Consider the following 19479-nt stretch of genomic DNA (forward strand, 5'->3'; position numbering starts at 1 on the left):
TGATGTATGCCCTAAAGCGACTTCTCCGCCATCTCGCAAGAAATTAAAGTAGAGAGCCATATGAGGAGCCAACAATTCAGAAAACTTTTTGTAATAATTAGGGAGGCCGTCAGGGCCCGGTGATTTATGTAATAACAATATCCTAATAGTTTTATGTATTTCCTCACGTGTAATTGGTTGGTCCATAGGTTCCCTATGAGATTCTGTGAGAGATGGCAGAGATGAGGTATTCAGCAAGTCATTAATGGAAACAGGAATGTTACCCTGGGATGGGTTGAATAATTTAGTGTAGAAGTCTTGAAATTTCTGAAGAACCTTTTGGGGATGTTGGGAAAGGTTGCCTCCTGAGAGTCTAATTTTTAGAAAAGTTACATGTGAATGTTTAGGGGTAAACTTATGTGCTAACAAAGAACCTGGACGATCACGCCAAGTGAGGAATTTATGATTGGTCCAGGGTAAACGTTTCTCTGCCTTTGTGGTAAGCCAGATATTAAGTTCCGTACGGGCCTTTTCAAGTTTGATCATCAAGTCAGGGTGTGGGGAACGTTTGCATTGGGTAGCTAGGGCTTCCTACTCCCTAGTCTTGGCAGTGAGCACCTCATTGCGAGCTTTTTTTTAAGTTTAGATGCTAACTGGATCAAAAAGCCCCGCACAGAAGCCTTGTGTGCCGCCCAATTGATGGCGGGGGGTGGTGTCCTCTGCCTTATTGATATTAAAATATGTTTTCAAGTGGGTAATGATATCTAAGCAGTAAGATTTGTTTGCCCTAATGAATTTAAACAATAAAATGTTTCATATGTGTTTTTCCTAATCAAGTGTTTGTCATTTAGATCTTCTGTCCTCAGAGGGAGACAGGTATTGGTCTATGAATAAATGCAGTCCTCTTGATTTCTGGCTTCTCTACAGATAAAATCACTTGCTAGGTTATGTTCTAAGAAGTAGATCTTTCTGCTATTAGGCAGGCCATACACATTTCAAATCTCGGCCGGTTTAGCAGGAACCGGCCAAGATTCGAACTGTGTTTGGGCAGGCTGAATGTACCCAAGTTGATCAATCGATCAACTTGGGTACAACCAGCATGCTGGGTTTTACCTGCGATTATTGCTAGGAGCTGCTCTAGCCGCTAGCAATAACCATGGTCTTCTCCCGACAGGGACGGCTTCCCCCACCAGGAGAAGACAATGGCTTGGCAGGAGGGATTCCTGCATCAACACTGTGTTGATGGGGTAATTTAGCAAATTTCTTTACTGCAACCCGTGGTTGTGGGAAAGAAATTTGCTCCTTGGCCGACCTTAATCTGTGAAGAAAATTTTCTTCAACTGCTTCCATTACTGCAGGTTCCAACTTTTGAAAATATATTTGACAAAAAAAATGAATACATACCTCTGCAGTACATGTACATTTCGCCATGTTTTGTTTTCTAAAACACTGCAAGAACAGAAAATACCTGTTGATCCTGCCAGACACCCAGTGAACTCCTAACTTCTTGTAGTCAGCTGCCAATGTCTCCATATGTCCCTATTTCTGTAACCCCTCATCGTTTACTCTCCTGCTATGCCATGCTCTAAAGTGGCTCATGGGGAGGAGAGGTGTTCTGTAGTCAAGCCGAGGAGAAATCATGCAGGGGTGACAACACTGCTTAGGAATCTGGTGCAGCATTGTCAGCTCATTACAGAAAGTTACAAGCTCACTGGATGTATGACAGGGTCAACAATTATTTTTCAGTATATGTGTTTTTTAAAGGATAAGTTCACCTTTGTAAAAAAAAAAAAAAAATAAATAAATATATGCACATCTTTTTTGCAGGTAAAAAAATATGCATTTATGATTTTTTTTTTTACTAGGAGCATGCAAAGCATTGTACCTGCAATCAGCAGATTGCGGGTGCAATGCAGGGCTCTTGCAGACTTCGGTGTAAGCTGTCTGCTCATACCTTGTACGAGCAGGCAGTTACACACTGACAGGAAGCCTCAATAGTCTACCTAGAGCGCTCAACAGTGCCCTGGTAGTTTGTTGAGTACTACAAGCCGACAGCTGCAAAGGATGTCAGTACTTGTAGTTCTCATTCACAGAACGAATGTGAACGTGAATGAATGACACAGCTGGGTGGGCACAGCCCTGCACAGCCGCGGGCTTTGTAAATTGTGACAGTGAGTGCAGGGAGAAGATCCTCTGCTCGCTGTCAAAACGGATTATCGGAGGGATGTGGGGGGCTTATGCAAGTGCAGTTCACGAAAGGTGAACTTTATCCTTTAAGAGAAATAACATGGGGAAATGTGCATGTAGTGCAGTGATATAATGCAGGTTTTTTTTCTTTTCAATAGATTGTACATTCGCATCAGTCCCTGCCCTCAAGGAGCTTAAAATCTAAGCTCACATTCATACATACACATACTAAGGCCAACTGATACAGGAGCCAATTAACCTACCAGCATGTGTTTGGAGTGTGGGAGGAAACCAGAATACCCGGAGGAAACCCACGCAAGCACAGGGAAAACTTGCAAACTCCAGGCATTTAGTGTCCTGGTTGAGATTTGAACCAATAACCCTAGTGCTGCTAAGTGGAAGTGCTAACCACTTAAACAGAACCGCACTATAATATACTGGAACAAGCATGCAAAATATTTGGCAATTGAGATTATGAGCAAATGCATCACAAAACAAGCTTTGATAGACTACTCCATAAATGCATTTTTCATATACAGCTTATTCATTTTGAATTCATAAAATCATTCTTGTTTTGCTTATATTTTTAGTAAAATAACGATGTGAAATGCTATTGCATTAGAATATGAATAAACATGACACAAAATAATGCTTACCTTCTTGAAAGATTTTTCTTTTCTTTTCTGCATCTAAAGGCGAAGAAAGGATGCTATAACTGGAAGTAATTTTGTTTGCACCTGTAGTATTAGAAACAGTTTGGACTGGTGCTAGCTCAAAAGTTGGATCCAACTCCAGGATTAATTTATTAAGTTGCTCAATTGACTGGTCAATATCCAGTGTTGGAGAGGAAGGCATGTCTTCATTCTTTTCTTCTATCCAATCTGATGATTTTGGTGCCAGTAATAAATTATGGAAAGTTCCAGGCCCATCATCTTGTGTAGACTTTGAAGTGCTCATCTGTACAGGATCTCTGTTGTCAAATCCAGTATTAGATATAGGAAGAGGTATTGATGTTTTGGGCATATTAGAAGATGAATCTAAAGTGTGAGATATACCAAAACGACTTTCATTAGCAGGGGCATAACAGTATTGATGAGAGCTGATCATTTGTTGATGCACCCAAGTTTGAGTAGAATAGTTGCTTTGTAAATCAGTAGGTACTTGAGATACTGTTTGTTGAGTTTGTTTAGGTTCTCTGATATTATATGGCTTTTCATACATTTGATCAATGTTAATTCCCAGGTCAGGTGTGATGTTATAGTTACGTTCATCTGCAGTGTTACTGTAACAACTATCAGAAAGCAATGAATTTTGACTACTTTTATGGCTGCTTAAATGCAAGGATAAAAGGTTGTTAGACTGTTGCCCTTCAGAGGATGACAAAGTACCTATGCTGTCGACGCTATGCAAATCATGATTTGGCATTTCGTCATCTAAAATATCAGTTTCTCTCTCGCTAAGCTTCACGTTTCCATTTCTGTGAATTTGGATTGGGACAGCATTGTTTGCTCCACTATACTTGTTTTGCACATCAGTCATATCCTCTTGTGAGTATAAAGGTGTATACACTCCAAAACCACCTAATAACTGATCCAGTTCAGCCTTTTCTTTTGAACTCAGATCTCGTTTGATTTGGGATCTAATATTTTGCACACTTCTTGTCCTAATGGAATCTGTAGAATGGCCAGAATCGCTGCTGCCAGACAAAGTGGGATCAGTGTTATCAAGGTTGGTCTTCAATGAAACCGCATGATCAGTAACTGCAAGAGATCCATCTGGTAGGCTTTTCTTTCCTAGTCTGGAATAAATGCTTCCATCTGTAAGTCTCTGGCTGTGAGGCACTGTGAAAGAACAAGTAAGAAAATGTAAATATTTGCAGTGGGCCACATGAAAGACATCCTAAGCACCCATACCTAAAACACATAAATGAGAAATTCCACCTAGATCTTGTGTCTGTCGATATAGAACTCTACGTCACTATACAAGGTGGGATTCAACTTAATTTCACTTTATGTGGGCCAGTATTTTTTTTTATCAAACAAACAAAAAAAAGTATAAAAGAAACTGAAAAAAAAAGTGTGTAATAATCTAAGAAATGTACTAGTAATATATAGTCAAATACTAAAACTATAGTAAAACCATCAGGAGACTATTTCAGACCTCTGACATTCCAGGGGAAAGAGTGATTGGCCTTGTTGGACATCTTTGGTGAAGCCAGAGAAGATAGAGATTGGGATAAACTGTGTTGCATCATCTGCCAAGCTCTGCTGAAGTGCTAGAGAGTCCTATATACGGTGCGTACAGACAGTTCTATCTGTTCCGTTAGCTGGACAGCCCTTGGTGAGTTTATCATTAGTGGGGTGGGCCTAGCTGTGGCAAAACAGGAAAGCAATGCTTTAACATGGGTGCTCAACCTCTGTTGCGGAGCTACAAGTCCCATGACACACTGCAAGGATGACAGTTAAAAGCATGACTCCCAAAGGCAGAGGCATGATGGGACTTGTAGTTTCCGCAAAAGCTGGAGGGCCACAGGTTGAGCACCCATGCAAGAATCTTTTGACAGTTCACTCCTTTAGAGAGGCTCCGTGGGGAGAGGTCCCCTGGAAGCTGGCTGTATGCTTGGAAAGAGACTGGAGCTGGGGCCCAGAGGGTATCTCTCTCCTCTATGTGAGCAGGCTGTGTGCTTGGAGGCCATATGGGTCTAAAAGAGCCTGCTAGGCTAGACAGAAGAAATATTCAAACCACCTATTTTGTGGCTGCTACACTCCAGAGGAAGATGTGTGAGGTTCCTGGAAGCTGACATCCTGTCAGTGACTGTTAGCTGAGTAGGAGTCCCTTAGAGTTTTGGGTATTTCTATTCCTCCTGTCCTACCTTCTTACTTTAAGTCTGTAATAAAGAGTTAGTGGTTATAAAGGCAGATTTTTTTTATCTTAATGCATTCCATGCATTAAGATAAAAAAACCTTCTGTGCGCGGCAGGCCCCCTAATACTTACCTGAGCCACATCTCGATCCAGCGATGTTGAATGAGAGACTCGGCTGTCGAGGACTCTCCCTCCTGCTTAGCTAAGACACACAGCGAGAGCCACTGCCTCCTGCTGCTGTCAAAGTCAGTGAGTAAATGAGGAGAGAGAGGGGGAGGAGCCAGAGCTCCGTGTGACATTGTAACCATATGAAAATGTTGTCCTTTTTTTAACAGAAAAAACCCAGTGGTGATTAAAAACCACCAAAAGAAAGCTCTATTTATTTTTGCACTATAAACGAAAAAAACAAAAAAAAAAAAACAAACATTTTTCTTCGTTTGTTCTAAAATTTTGCAAATTAGTAGTTTTTCTTCATAAATTTTGGCCAAAATTTATACTGCTACATATCTTAAAAACGTAAAAAATAATCAAACGCAGTGTATATTATTTGGTCTTTGTTATAGAGTCGACAAGCTATGGTCCCAATCATTGGAAATTGATTCACATCTGATGTACTGACAGCCTATTTAATTACTTGAGACACTAAGCCCCGGTTCACACAGGGGCCACTTGTCAGGCGACTTAGCCACCTGACAAGTCGTGTCCCGTTCCGTACTACGGAACCGTTCTAATAGGAGCGACGCAAGTGAAGTCGCGTGCAGGTCGCCTCGGTGAGTCGACCTGCAAGTCGTGTTGCCCCTGTGTGAACTGGCACTAAGTGTCGGTTCACACTACAGCAACTTGCCCCAAGTCGCTGGACATAAGAAATGCCAAAGAAGTGAATGAGAACCATCTTAATGTACACTACTGAAGTCGCTCCGACTGCAGAAGACTTCGCTCCGACTTCAGAAAAGGTTCCTGCACTACTTCAAGGCGACTTGTACCCATAGATTTCAAGGGAAGTCGCCTCCAGTCAGATCTCCATCTATATTGAAGCGACTTTACAGGAAAAAGAAAATAATTTACCCAGGTACTCCCCACGTTTACCCAGGCAACCCCCTCCCACCCACAGAGCTGATTATTCTGTGATTAGCCACAGCCAAAGTCACCTGTCCTGAAGGCGACTTTAAGTCACATTCTAAGTTGCTGAAAGTCAAGCTGTAAGTTGGGTTGCCCCTGTGCGGCACTAACAAGCCAGGAAAGTACAAATACTCCCCAAATGACCCCTATTTGGAAAGTAGACAGTCCAAGGTATTTAGTAAGAGGCATGGTGAGTTTTTTGAAGTTGTCATTTTTTCCCACAATTCTTTGCAAAATGAAGATTTTTTTTCTTTCTTTTTTTCACAACATTGTCATATTAACAGGTTCTTTCTCTCACACGACATATGCATACTTGCAACTACACCCCAAAACAGATTCTTCTACTCCTCCTGAGTGAGGCGATACCACGTGTGAGACTTTTCCATAGCCTGGCCACATACAAAGGCCTAACATGCAGGGAACACCGTCAGGTGTTCTAGGGACGTAAATTACACATCTAATTTCCTGACTACCTATTACACCTTTGTGAGGCAAGGCACTGATGAGCACTGTAGTGGCACTGATGTGGCACGGATAAGCACTGTGGCATGGATGAGCACTGATGTGGCACGGATGAGGCACGAATGTGGCATGGATGAGGCACGAATGTGGCATGGATGAGGCACTGATGTGGCTCGGATGAGGCACGGATGAGCACGGATGAGGCATTGATAAGCACAGATGAGGCATTGGTAAGCACGGATGAGGCATTGGTAAGCACAGATGAGGCATTGGTAAGCACGGATGAGGCATTGGTAAGCACGGATGAGGCATTGGTAAGCACGGATGAGGCATTGGTAAGCACGGATGAGGCATTGGTAAGCACGGATGAGGCATTGGTAAGCACGGATGAGGCATTGGTAAGCACGGATGAGGCATTGGTAAGCACGGATGAGGCATTGGTAAGCACGGATGAGGCATTGGTAAGCACGGATGAGGCATTGGTAAGCACGGATGAGGCATTGATGAGCACGGATGAGGCATTGATGAGCACGGATGAGGCATGGATGAGCACGGATGAGGCATGGATGAGCACGGATGAGGCATGGATGAGCACGGATGAGGCATGGATGAGCACGGATGAGGCATGGATGAGCACGGATGAGGCATGGATGAGCACGGATGAGGCATGGATGGGCACGGATGAGGCATGGATGGGCACGGATGAGGCATGGATGGGCACGGATGAGGCATGGATGGGCACTGATGAGGAATGGATGGGCACGGATGAGGAATGGATGAGGCACGGATGAGCACAGATGAGGCTTGGATGGGCACTGATGAGGCACAGATCAGCGATGTGGGAACTCCAGATTCAGCCCACTTGCGCTGCTGCACTGGCTTCCTCCTCTCCTCACACGCTGTACCAATCAGTGTGAGAAGTGGAGAAAGCTGAATCAGACATGCGCCGGTTTGTTGACAAGTGATCGCTCCATCATCCGATCACATGGTAAAGGGCCGCTGTCATTTGCTCTTTACCCCAATCCGTGACACGGACACTTCTGGGTGCGCACCCCAGGGAGCCCCAGTTCAGAAGGACTTCGTAGTATGCCCTCCCGGAACTAGCCGACTGTGCTGTAGCCATCATTAAGCTATAGTCTGGTTGGCAAGTGGTTAAAAACGCAAGAAATACACACTAAAAATATTTCTCTTTAAATCCTATGGAACTCTTTACAGCAGCGAAGAGCACCAAAACCATAGCACATAATAGAAGTCTATGAGAAAGCGCAGATGACCATAAAAAAAATCATTGGTTAGCTGCGCTTTGCCCAAAGCGCAGTGTAAAGCCACCCTAACATGGCAGGACCGTTGAAGTAACTGTTAATACCTGTTAAAAATTACCATATCTACAGCTCATGGGTGTGATGGTCACTGGGAAGAATGCCCTTTACATTGGGAAGAACCCCCTCTTACAAATAGCTGAATTGTTGGTGTCAGTGGTTACTTATCGGAGGAGTAAAAATTGCTCATGGAACCACTAGGAACCTCTGGAGGAACCCTAAGCTTCCATGGGACCTTGGTTGAGAAAGGCTGTTATAGTATACGTAAATGGCTTTTCACACCACTGTGCTATGGAATCCATTAGCTCTTAGCTCAGGCATGCATGTGCAAGAGTGTGCTTAGCTGAGAAAACCCCTCCTGAAGCCTCCTGGGATGTATGACATCATTTGCCTAGGCCTGGAAAGCAGGAAGTAACTGAAGAAATGTGAAAAAAAAAGGTTTAAAAAACAAGCAAATATAACCCCTTCCCACCGAGTGTACGCAGATGTGCGTACTCGGCTTTCGAGGAGTTATACCGGGATGATGCCCGCAGCTGCAGGCATCATCCCGGTACTGTTTTTTAGAGCCGGCGATCGGCTTTCCTGGTATAACAACTGATGCGGCTAAAAGCCGCTCGGCTGTTATACCGGAGGAGCGGGAGGGGATGTCCCCCCTCCCGCCGCTCTTACCGGGCCTCCCGTTCCATTGGGAGGCCTGATGACCAATCTGCCTGCTGGAACGAAGCCGTGAGTGGCTTTGTTCCAGCCTCCTAATAGTAAACACAGAGGCGATGTCATGATGTCACTTCCCATTTACTCGGCTGCCAATGACGCCAGTTTTAAAAAAATATACAGTATTCAGAATCGCCAAAAATGGCGATCTGAATACTTTGAAGTGCAGAGGAGGGATCGGGGGTCTTTTAGACCCCGATCCCTCCATAAAGAGTACCTGTCACCACCTATTACTGTCACAGGGGATGTTTACATTCCTTGTGACAGCAATAAAAGTGATTATTTTTTTTTAAACACAATTAATATAAAAATAAATAAAATAAGAAAAAAAATTTTTTTTAAAGCGCCCCCGTAAGCTCACGCAGCAAAGAAAACGCATACGGAAGTCGCGCCAGCATATGTAAACTGTGTTCAAATCACACATGTGAGGTATCGCCGCGATTAGAGCGAGAGCAATAATTCTAGCACTAGACCTCCTCTGTAACTCTAACCTGGTAACTGTAAAAGAAATTGAAAGCGTCGCCTATGGACATTTTTAGGTACCGTAGTTTGTCGCCATTCCACGAGTGCGTGCAATTATAAAGCGTGACATGTTTGGTATCTATTTCCTTGGCGTAACATCATCTTTCACATTGTACAAAAAAATTGGGGTATCTTTACTGTTTGGTTTTTTAAGATTCATGAAAGCGTCCCTTTTCCCAAAAAGTTGCGTTTAAAACACTGCTGCACAAATACCGTGTGACATAAAATATTGCAACAATCGCCATTTTATTCTCTAGATTCTCTGCTAAAAAAATATATATAATGTTTGGGAGCTCTAAGTAATTTTCTAGCAAAAAATACGGATTTTAACTTGTAAACACCAAATTTCAAAAATAGGCTTAGTCATGAAAGGGATAATATACTTTCCTATCCATTTAGTAATGCTACCAGCTTAAGGATTAAAAATAGTCAATATTGATACAGAGTGCGAAGTTCCATTTTAACCACTTCAATACTGGGCACTTTCCCCCCTCCCTGCCCAGGTCAATTTTCAGCTTTCAGTGCTGTCGCACTTTGAATGAGAATTGCGTGGTCATACAACACTGTACCCAAACTAAATCTGTATAATTTTCCCACAAATAAAGCTTTCCTTTAGTGGTATTTGATCACCTCCGGGTTTTAATTTTTTGCTAAACAAACTAAAAAAGACCGAAATGTTTGAAAAAAAAAAAAAATAGGATTTTTAAAAACAGCTTACCTGTAAAATCCTTTTCTTTCGAATGACATCACGGGACACAGAGCCACAGTAATTACTGATGGGTTATATAGGTATCACTGGTGATTGGACACTGGCACACCCTATCAGGAAGTTCAACCCCCTATATAATCCCTCCCCCTTGCAGGGATACCTCAGTTTTGTAGCCAAGCAATATAGTGTATTAGAAGAGGGGCGGGACCTCTGTGTCCCGTGATGTCCTTCGAAAGAAAAGGATTTTACAGGTAAGCTGTTTTAAAAAATCCTATTTGGTTTCTCGAACATCACGGGACACAGAGCCACAGTAATTACTGATGGGATGTCCCAGAGCAATGCTACCTGAGGGGGGGGGAACCACGACCAAGTAGGGTGCAATCAGACCTGGGGACCCTGTACCGCTGCCTGCAGCACACTACGCCCAAAGGCGCCCTCATGCCTTCTCACATCCACCTGATAGAATCTGGTGAATGTATGAACTGAAGACCAGGTTGCGGCCTTGCAGATTTGAGCCATAGAGGCCCGGTGATGCACTGCCCAAGAAGCACCAATAGCCCTTGTGGAATGTGCCCTGATCTGAAACGGAGGAATCTTCTGTTTCAAACCGTAAGCTTGAATGATCAACTGTCGAATCCATTTAGAAATGGTAGCTTTTGACGCTGCCTGTCCTCTGTTGGGACCCTCTGGCAGTACAAACAAAACATCTGTCTTGCGGATCTGAGCAGTTGCCCCTAGATAGGCCTTAACTGCTCTTACTACATCCAACGAATGTAGAGATCTCTCTTCCGGAGAACAGGGATCTGGAAAAAAGGAAGGTAGAACAATGTCTTGGTTTAAATGGAAATCAGAAACCACCTTCGGTAAAAAACTAGGATGAGGGCGTAGTACCACTCTATCCTTGTGTATAATCAAATAAGGCTCCTTACAGGAAAGAGCTGCTAATTCTGATACTCTTCTAGCAGAAGAGATGGCCACCAGAAAAATTAATTTCCTTGTCAACAAGACCAAAGGAATCTGACTTATTGGTTCAAAAGGCTGTTTCTGTAACACAGCCAGGACCAAATTCAAGTCCCAGGGGTTTAGGGGCGCTTTAACCGGAGGATTAAGACGCATCACCCCCTGCATAAAGTTTCGGACCAAAGAATGCAAAGCAAGTGGCCGCTGAAATAATACTGATAAAGCCGAGACCTGGCCCCTGATGGTACTCAAGGCCAGCTTCATCTCTAATCCTAATTGTAGAAAATCAAGAATTCTACCTATGACATATTTCCTGGGATGCCAACCTCTGGATTCACACCAGGTTATATAAGCTTTCCAGACTCTATGATAAATCATCCTGGAAGCTGGCTTCCTTGCATTAATCAAGGTAGATATGACAGGACCTGAGAGCCCACGACTCTTCAGAACGTGGGTCTCAATAGCCAAACCGTCAAATTTAGCGTTTGTAAGGCAGGATGGAACACTGGACCTTGAGATAACAGGTCTGGGCGTTCCGGTAGTGTCCACGGGGAACCTACCGTCATCCTTACTATTTCTGCATACCAAGTCCTTCTGGGCCAAGCGGGGGCCACCAGAAGTACCGACTTCCTTTCCTGCCTGATCCTGCGAAGGAGTCGTGGTAATAGCAGAATAGGCGGGAATGCGTAAATCAGTGAGAACCGATGCCACAGAATCACCAACGCATCCGTCCCGCATGCAAGAGGATCTTTTGTCCTTGCCACAAATCTGTCTATCTTTTTGTTGAATCGGGATGCAAAGAGATCTACATCTGGAACCCCCCATCTTTGGCATATGGCCCAAAAGACGTCGGGATGCAGAGACCATTCCCCTGGAAGTAACTGCTGGCGACTTAGTCCGCCTGCCAATTCTCTATTCCCGGGATGAAAACTGCCGATATGCATGGCACATGCATCTCTGCCCAGACTAAGATCTGGTTTACCTCTTTTTGAGCAGCTCGGCTCCGGGTGCTTCCCAGATGATTGACATAAGCCACTGCTGTGGCATTGTCGGACTGGATCCTGACCGGACAACCCTGTAGCCTGATAATCCAGGCCTTTAGAGCTAGATGTATCGCCCGGATCTCCAGAATCTTGATGGGTAAGGTCCTCTCTGTCTTGGACCATACCCCTTGGACCGCAGCCTGTTCCAGAACTGCTCCCCAACCTGACAGACTGGCATCTGTTGTTACCACCGTCCAGGTAACCGGTAGAAAGGATTTCCCCTTCTGCAGGTTTTCGGGTATGAGCAACCAATTGAGGCTCTGACGCACCGCATGCGACAGGTGCATCGGAAAGTCTAATGCCTGAACCTTCTTGTTCCAGGTCGACAGAATACTGTGTTGCAGCATTCTTGAGTGAAACTGAGCATAGGGAACTGCTTCGAATGAAGACACCATCTTCCCTAGTAGCCTCATACAAAGGCGGACTGAGGGACCCTTCTTGGTCCTTACTGTCAGAATCAGCTCTCTCAAAGCAGTGATCTTTGCCTGGGGTAGAAATATTTTCTCCTGGCTTGTATCTATAATCAGACCTAAATACTCCAGTCTTCTTACTGGTTTTAGGAAAGACTTTTCTAAGTTGAGGATCCAACACAGGTGTTCTAGATACCTGACCGTGGTCCTCAAGTTTCCATTCAAAGAGGCTACCGACCGGTCTATCAAGAGCAGGTCGTCTAGGTATGCTATGACAGCTATACCCTGAGCCCTTAATCTGGCCAGAGGAGGAGCCAAGATCTTTGTGAACACTCGAGGTGCAGTGGCTATCCCGAAAGGCAGAGCCACAAACTGGAAATGGCACCCTCCTACCTCGAAGCGCAGAAACTTCTGATGAGCCGGAAAAATGGGCACATGCAGATATGCATCTCTGATGTCTATTGATGCCAGAAATTCTCCTCCCTGCAGGGTGGGAACTACTGTTCGAATTGATTCCATGCGGAAGGATTGAATCCTTAGGAATCGGTTCAGATCCCTTAAGTCCAGAATGGGCCTGACATCCCCATTTGGCTTTTGGACCGTAAAAAGGTTGGAATAGAAGCCCAATCCCTGGTCCTTTGCGGGAACTATCATAATGACCTCCTGCGACAAAAGTCGCTCTAACGCTAGAAGGAGCGACTGCTTCTTCTCTGGGTCTCTGGGAACATTTGATCTGAGGAACCGAAGAGAGGGGAATTCCTGAAACTCCAGCTTGTACCCTAAGGTTACCGTGGAGATTACCCATCTGTCCTGGAAGTCCTCCTGCCAGAGCTCTGAGAACTGTCGCAGTCTTCCCCCCACTCGAGTGAGCAGGGGCGCCCCTCATGCAGAGGTCTTAGTGTTTTGCCTAGTAGGCTTCTTTCCCCAGGACTTCTTTTGTCCCTGGGGTTGACTCTTGTCTCTGGACCCCGATGGAGGCGGCCGTCGAGACTGCCTGGAGGCTGAAGCCCCCGGCGCTGGGGAAAGAGTCCATTTGAAAGAGGGACGCTTACTCTTCTTGACAGGTAAGAGAGTGCTTTTCCCACGAGAGATTCTCTTGATATAGTTATCCAAGTCCTCTCCAAACAACCTTGCACCACGAAATGGAAACCCAGCCAGTAGCTTCTTACATGGTGCTTCGGCTGACCAATTTTTCAACCATAGGATTCTACGTATATGCACCAACCCCAGTTAAAGACGGGAGGTTTCCACAATAGAATCTCTAATGGCGTCAACCACAAAGCATAAGGCCGCTGGAAGGTTAGCAAACCCCTGGGCCTGCTGTTCAGGTAATACTTTGATGACCTGCTTAACATGGTCTCTTAAGTATTGACAGACTCCAATCGCTGCTACTGCAGGTTGGGCCACTGATCCTGCTAAGGAGAAAACATCCTTCAATAGGGATTCCATCCTTTTATCTACAGGATCCCTGAGCATCTGAGCATTGTCTACAGGACAAGTCAGGCTATTATTTACGGAGGAAATGGCGGCATCAATAGCTGGTATTCCCCACATTTTAATAAACTTTTCTTCCATCGGATAAAGTGTTGAAAACTTTCTCGGCGGAAAAAAACGTTTGTCTGGGTGATCCCACTCAGAATAAATGAGCTTTTCAAGTAAAGTATGAACAGGAAAAGCATGTGCTGCTTGGAAAGGTTTCAGTGACCCCAAAGCAGAAGAGGATTCTTTAGCAGTTTCAGGTATGGGCAACTTAAATGTGGAGCGGACCAATGCAGTGAGGATCTGCACTAAGACTTTCTCCTCTTGGGAAGTCGCAGAGGGTCCCTCTCCACCTGATTCCTCCGAAGAGGAATCATCCGTCCCATCCTGAACCTCTGAAAGGGATTCATCTCCTTTATCCCAGAGCTCCTCTGTTTGAGGGTCTTGGGGAACAGAGGAAAGCCTAGTGCGTTTTCTTCCACTGAGTGAAGACGTAATCACGGCCATTAATCTTTCCTCTAGACCATTAATGGTTGAGGAAAAAACCTCTTGTGTAATATATACAGGGGCTGAAGTGCCAGAAGCAGGTGTAGCCCCTGACCCCGATGGCTCTCCCTGGCTAGCCGTCCCTGGCCCATCTTTAGGGGGGATGGAAGCTGCCGACAGGGGGCCCTCAGAACCTGAACGAGATCCCCTAGTGTCTCTGGTTCCTGGGGTACTTGAACCTCTTCTACCCATAGTGCAAAGCAACAAGGTGTGAGGTATACAAATGAACACTGCCCGCTGAGCGATGTAGTCTAGCTAAAAGCCTTGCTACCCAATGCTCAGTCTGTTGTTACTTCAGTAAATGCTGCCTAGGAGAATGCCTGTGTCCCACCTTACATGCGACCGTCAGCTCTGTGGCTCTCAGAAGGCTGAGTGCACCTGTACAGAGTGCCTTTAATAGCCTGCAGCTGGCCTGAGTGGGAGTCTAAGCACCTGTGCTGACGTCCCGCCCCCTCCTCTACCGCCCCCCCCCTCGAGTTTTGAAAAAAACGAGCGCTTCCCGCGCTGCCGACTCTCCTGTCATGCTTCTGGAGAAAGGCTGGGGATGGGGGGGGGGAAGGGAGAGAGGCTGGTAACAAGATCTGCCTGAACGGCTATCTTCAGAGATGGTGGCCATTAGGCCGCAGAGCCCGGGTGGTATAACCACTTTCTAGACCCCTGTGGCCCCTCTCTAGCCTGGGGGGGAACATTCAAACATGAGAAATCCCCCTTTCCATCTTACCTGTTTGCAGCCTGCTTGAGACGCTGGGACATAAAACCTCGTTTCTTCGGACACGAGGCCCGGGTACCATTCAATTCGGCCATGAAAAGACACTTTGAATGGATCCGGTTCGCCTGGTTTGCCCCAGTATAGGATCTTAGGGTATTCCCTTTGGAGCTCAGCACAGGACATCTTTACACGTCCATCGACCTAAGACACTGATGAGGTGGCACTGATATGTAGAATTGATGGGCGGCACTGATGAACACTGATAGGTGGCACTGGATAGGCAGCACTGATGAGGAGCTGACAGGCATTACTGATTGGCATCTGAAGGGCACTGATTGGTAAATTTATGGGCACTGACAGGTGTTACTGTTGGGGCACAGACTGGCAGCTGATAGGCACCTCTCATAAATAACCACCAGGACCAGATGGCTTACACCCGAGAGTCCTTAAAAAACAGCCAGACCACTATTCCTAATGTTCATGGACAGCATACTGACAGGAATGCCAAAAAGCCCACGTGGTACCATTATTCAAAAAAGAGCCAAGATTTATTCCTGGGAACTATAGGCCTGTCAGTCTAACGTCAGTAGTTTGTAAACTATTTGAGGGGATAAGGGACCATATCCAAGAATTTGCTGATGAAAACAGTATCATTAGCAGTAATCAGCATGGGTTTACGAAAAGGTCGCTCTTGCCAAACCAACCTAATCATTTTCTACGAGGAAGTGAGCCATCTGGACAAAGGTAGGCTGGTGGATGTGGTGTATCTGGATTTTGCAAAAGCATTAGCTACAGTCCCCCCACAAACACTTCATCTCCAAGCTGAGGTCTGCAGGCATGGACAATAACATTTGTTCTTGGATAGAAAAATGGCTACTGGGGCATGTCCAAAGGGTTGTGATAAATAACTTATACTCAGAATGGTCTAGAGTAGTTAGTGGAGTAACCCAAGGCTCTGTCCTGGGACCATTTCTGTTTAACTTATTTATAAATAATATAGAGGGTGGGATAAGTAGCTCAATCTCAGTGTTTGCTGATGACACAAAGATATGTAGGGCAATAACAACACAGCAGGATATAGAGACCTTACAAGAGGACCTGAATAAATGAATGGGGTAGGCTACTGCATGGCAAATGAAGTTTAACGTTGATAAATGTAAGGCAATGCACTTGGGGGGGGTAAAAATATAAGCGCAAGTCACTCATTAGGGGGAGAACACTTAGGGGTTATGAGGATGGAGAAGGATCTGGGGTCCTAGTAGAAGACAGACTGAGCAATAGCATGCAGTGTCAAGCTGCGGCTACCAAAGCCAGCAGATTATTAGCATGCATTAAAAAGGGAATTTACTCCAGAGATAAAAAGATTTTTCTGCCACTTTATAAAACTCTGGTTCGGCCGCATCTGGAGTATTCCATCCAGTTCTGGTCACCAATCATCAGAAAAGATGTGTTGGAGCTGGATAGAGTCCAGAGAAGGGCAACTAAATTAATATGTAGACTGGAGGACCTCAATTATGAGGAACGACTACAAGCGCTAGGTTTATTTTCCTTGGAGAAGAGATGCTTGAGAGGAGATACGATATTGATATATAAATATCTCAATGGTGATTCCAGCGCAAGTACGAAACGTTTCAGTCCCAGGGAGTGTAAGAGGACAGGGGGCCACACAATGAGACTGGAATTGAAGTGGTTTAACCTTAAGCTGCGTAGGGCATAACGTTCTTCCAAAAATCTGTGGCGTCGGCAGACAGTATCGATAGTTTTAAAAGACTCTTGGATGTGCATCTTAGCGAAAACAATATACGGGGATATGGGAAATTTTTTATTTATTTTTTTCTCTACACACACGTGCACTTGCAAACCTACACAGGTTGAACTGGATGGATTGTGGTCTTTATTTAACCTTACCAACTATGAACTATATAAATTGTGTGAAAAGCTGGAGTTCTTCTTTAAGGATGCCAAATTGGAAACTTGTCTTGCATTAGTGATGGCGATGAAAAAGGCCATCCTGCAAGCAACAATAGACAGGGGAATATGAATGATAGCTTTAAAGGGTATATTTTAAAGAGCCAACAGAACTTGGCTGAGATTCTACAGAGTCAATGGGGAATGTACAGAATGAAAAATGTGTGTAACACCCTGTATAAAGGCCTTCATCAGGGAGTGAGAGGCAAGCAGTCTCTGAAAAAAAAAAAGAACTACCAAGGCTGATAACCTATCCTTGATTGCACTCAAGGCCAAATGCAGATCCAGACCAAGCTGGAGAAAAGACAGGATTGGTCCCACACAGAACAACTTCCACTGGAATTTCTTTGTCTCTTTGAATGGAACACCTAAAGGAGTTGTAAAGGTTGGTTTTTTTTATCTTAATGCATTCTATGCATTAAGATAAAAAAACCTTCTGTGTGTGGCAGCTCCCCCCCCCCAGCACCCCTCTAATTACTTACCTGAGCCCCTTCTCTGCAGTAATGTCCACGAGTGTCTTAGTTGTCCCAGACATTTCTCCTGATTGGCTGAGACACAGCAGCAGTGCCATTGGCTCCCGCGGCTATCATTCAAAATCAGTCAGCCAATCAGGGGAGAGGGGGGGTGGGGCTCCGTGTCTGAATAGATACACGGAGCTCTGATTCGGCTCGAGTGCCCCCCCTGTAGCAAGCTGCTGGGAGGGAGGGGCCAGGAGAGCAGATGAGGGACCAGAGAAGAGGAGGCTCCAGGCTGCTCTGTGCAAAACCAACTGCACAGAGGAGGTAAGTATAATATGTTTGTTATTTTTAGAAAAAAAAAACGAGTCTTTACAATCACTTTAAGTAAGGAAGGGGCTTTAGGTGGGGGCGTGTCAGCGCACAAGTCTAATAGTTGGTAAAGAGCAGACTGAGTTCCCAGCAAGGCCAGAAACTTGAACACCCTGTTTGCTTTTACGCCTAGTGTGGTCAGTTTTTATCTGGAAAGCAGAGGGACTGGCAGGAGCACCAGGGATTTCACACAACGGAAACAATACAAAGAGAAGAGTATTTTTTCATACTAGTGCATGGTACAGCAGGCACATATCAGAAATATGTTGGGGTAACATATTGTTAAATGAAAGAGTAACCTACGGTTACTGATAGGGAATTTTATATTACCTCATGGGGGACAGATACATATACAAAAAATATGTAGGGTCTTTTTTATGCAGCTTTGAGGTCAACATAGAAAAACCCAAATCCTTTAAGCTGTTTGAATGCAAGGGATTCTGTAAAGCTACACGTGGGGTTGACGATTTACTAAAACTGGAGAGTGCAAAATCCGGTGCAGCTCTGTATAGAAACCAATCAGCTTCCATTCTTTTTCTTTTTTCTGGTCAAAGCTTAATTGAACAAGCTGAAGTTAGAAGCTGATTGACTACCATGTCCAGCTGCAGCTGATTTTGAATTCTCCAGTTTTAGTAAATCAACCTCACGGTGTTATTGCACAGTGCATATTTTTATGTAAAGTCTCAGAGACAGCCTAGTTTAACAGCACATATTGGACTGTCAATTATATTTTTTTCTTTTAGCCTAGGTTCACACTACTGCGATGTGATGTACTGCGAATTTGATCATTTTTTCTGTCCTGTGTGAGGTGCAAATTTGCCTTCCATTCTGAGGTGGACAGGTGCAAATTTACCGTGATTTTACTGCGAATTTCAGGATGCAGACAGTGAACAATTCGCAGAGATGTGAACTGTGTGCTGCGGGTTTACTGCGAGTTCAATTGAAGCCTATGAAGATAAAATTCGACCTGCACCATAGGAATTTGCATCGCACCCGAAGTCAACGCGCGCAGACCCTTTTTGTTTTCTCTCACCAAATTCGCAACGCATAGTATTCCAAAACCATGGACTACTATGCTTTTTACATGACCAGCGAATCTGTGTGTTCCCAAATGCATCAAACCCGCTGTAAATTGGCATCAGTGTGAACCCAGGCTTACAGTTAACTTGGCTTACACACAGCAGCATGCCCCAATCTGTATCACTGCATTGAAAAAAGGCTTTTTTCAAGTAGTTTTGGCAGTGGCACATACTTTTTCAAATTCATATCCCTTGAGCATAATTTATATGCACCGATGACTCCTTTTAGTGACCCATTAGGAAAATAATTTATCCCTGTATCCTCTTGTTCATGTATTTGGTTTTTCATTGGTATTTTCATATTTACTTTTATTTATTGTTAACTCTTGTTGTTGCTGGGTGATAAGTGAATGCCTTGTCATGCGCTTTTAGATAAAGTTAAACCTAAAGTGTAAGTCAAGCAACCCCCAGACCCACTTATTCACTAATCTTCACAGTGCTCCTCTGCAACTGCTGCAAAAAAGAAGAACAGTGCTTCCAGATATGGGGGAGCATGTGACCTCTTCCCATAATGCAGTGCTTGGGCACAGAAGCCCAAATAATCACTAAATCCGCACATTGTCAGCCAAATGACATCATCCCCCTGT

General features: G+C 44.6%; 1 protein-coding gene across 3 annotated transcripts in view; it reads right to left on the minus strand.

Annotated features, from left to right (window-relative positions):
• The window catches only part of TNS3 (tensin 3), a 621029-nt gene that overhangs the window by 213114 nt on the left and 388436 nt on the right, over positions 1 to 19479 (minus strand). For all 3 annotated transcript variants that reach the window (XM_073630678.1, XM_073630677.1, XM_073630679.1), the window contains one exon: positions 2823 to 4007. In XM_073630678.1, coding sequence (XP_073486779.1) covers positions 2823 to 4007 — 1185 coding nt within the window. The remainder of the gene's footprint in view (positions 1 to 2822; positions 4008 to 19479) is intronic.

This window comes from Aquarana catesbeiana, linkage group LG05 (assembly GCF_042186555.1).
Source record: "Aquarana catesbeiana isolate 2022-GZ linkage group LG05, ASM4218655v1, whole genome shotgun sequence".
Lineage (NCBI taxonomy): Eukaryota > Metazoa > Chordata > Amphibia > Anura > Ranidae > Aquarana > Aquarana catesbeiana.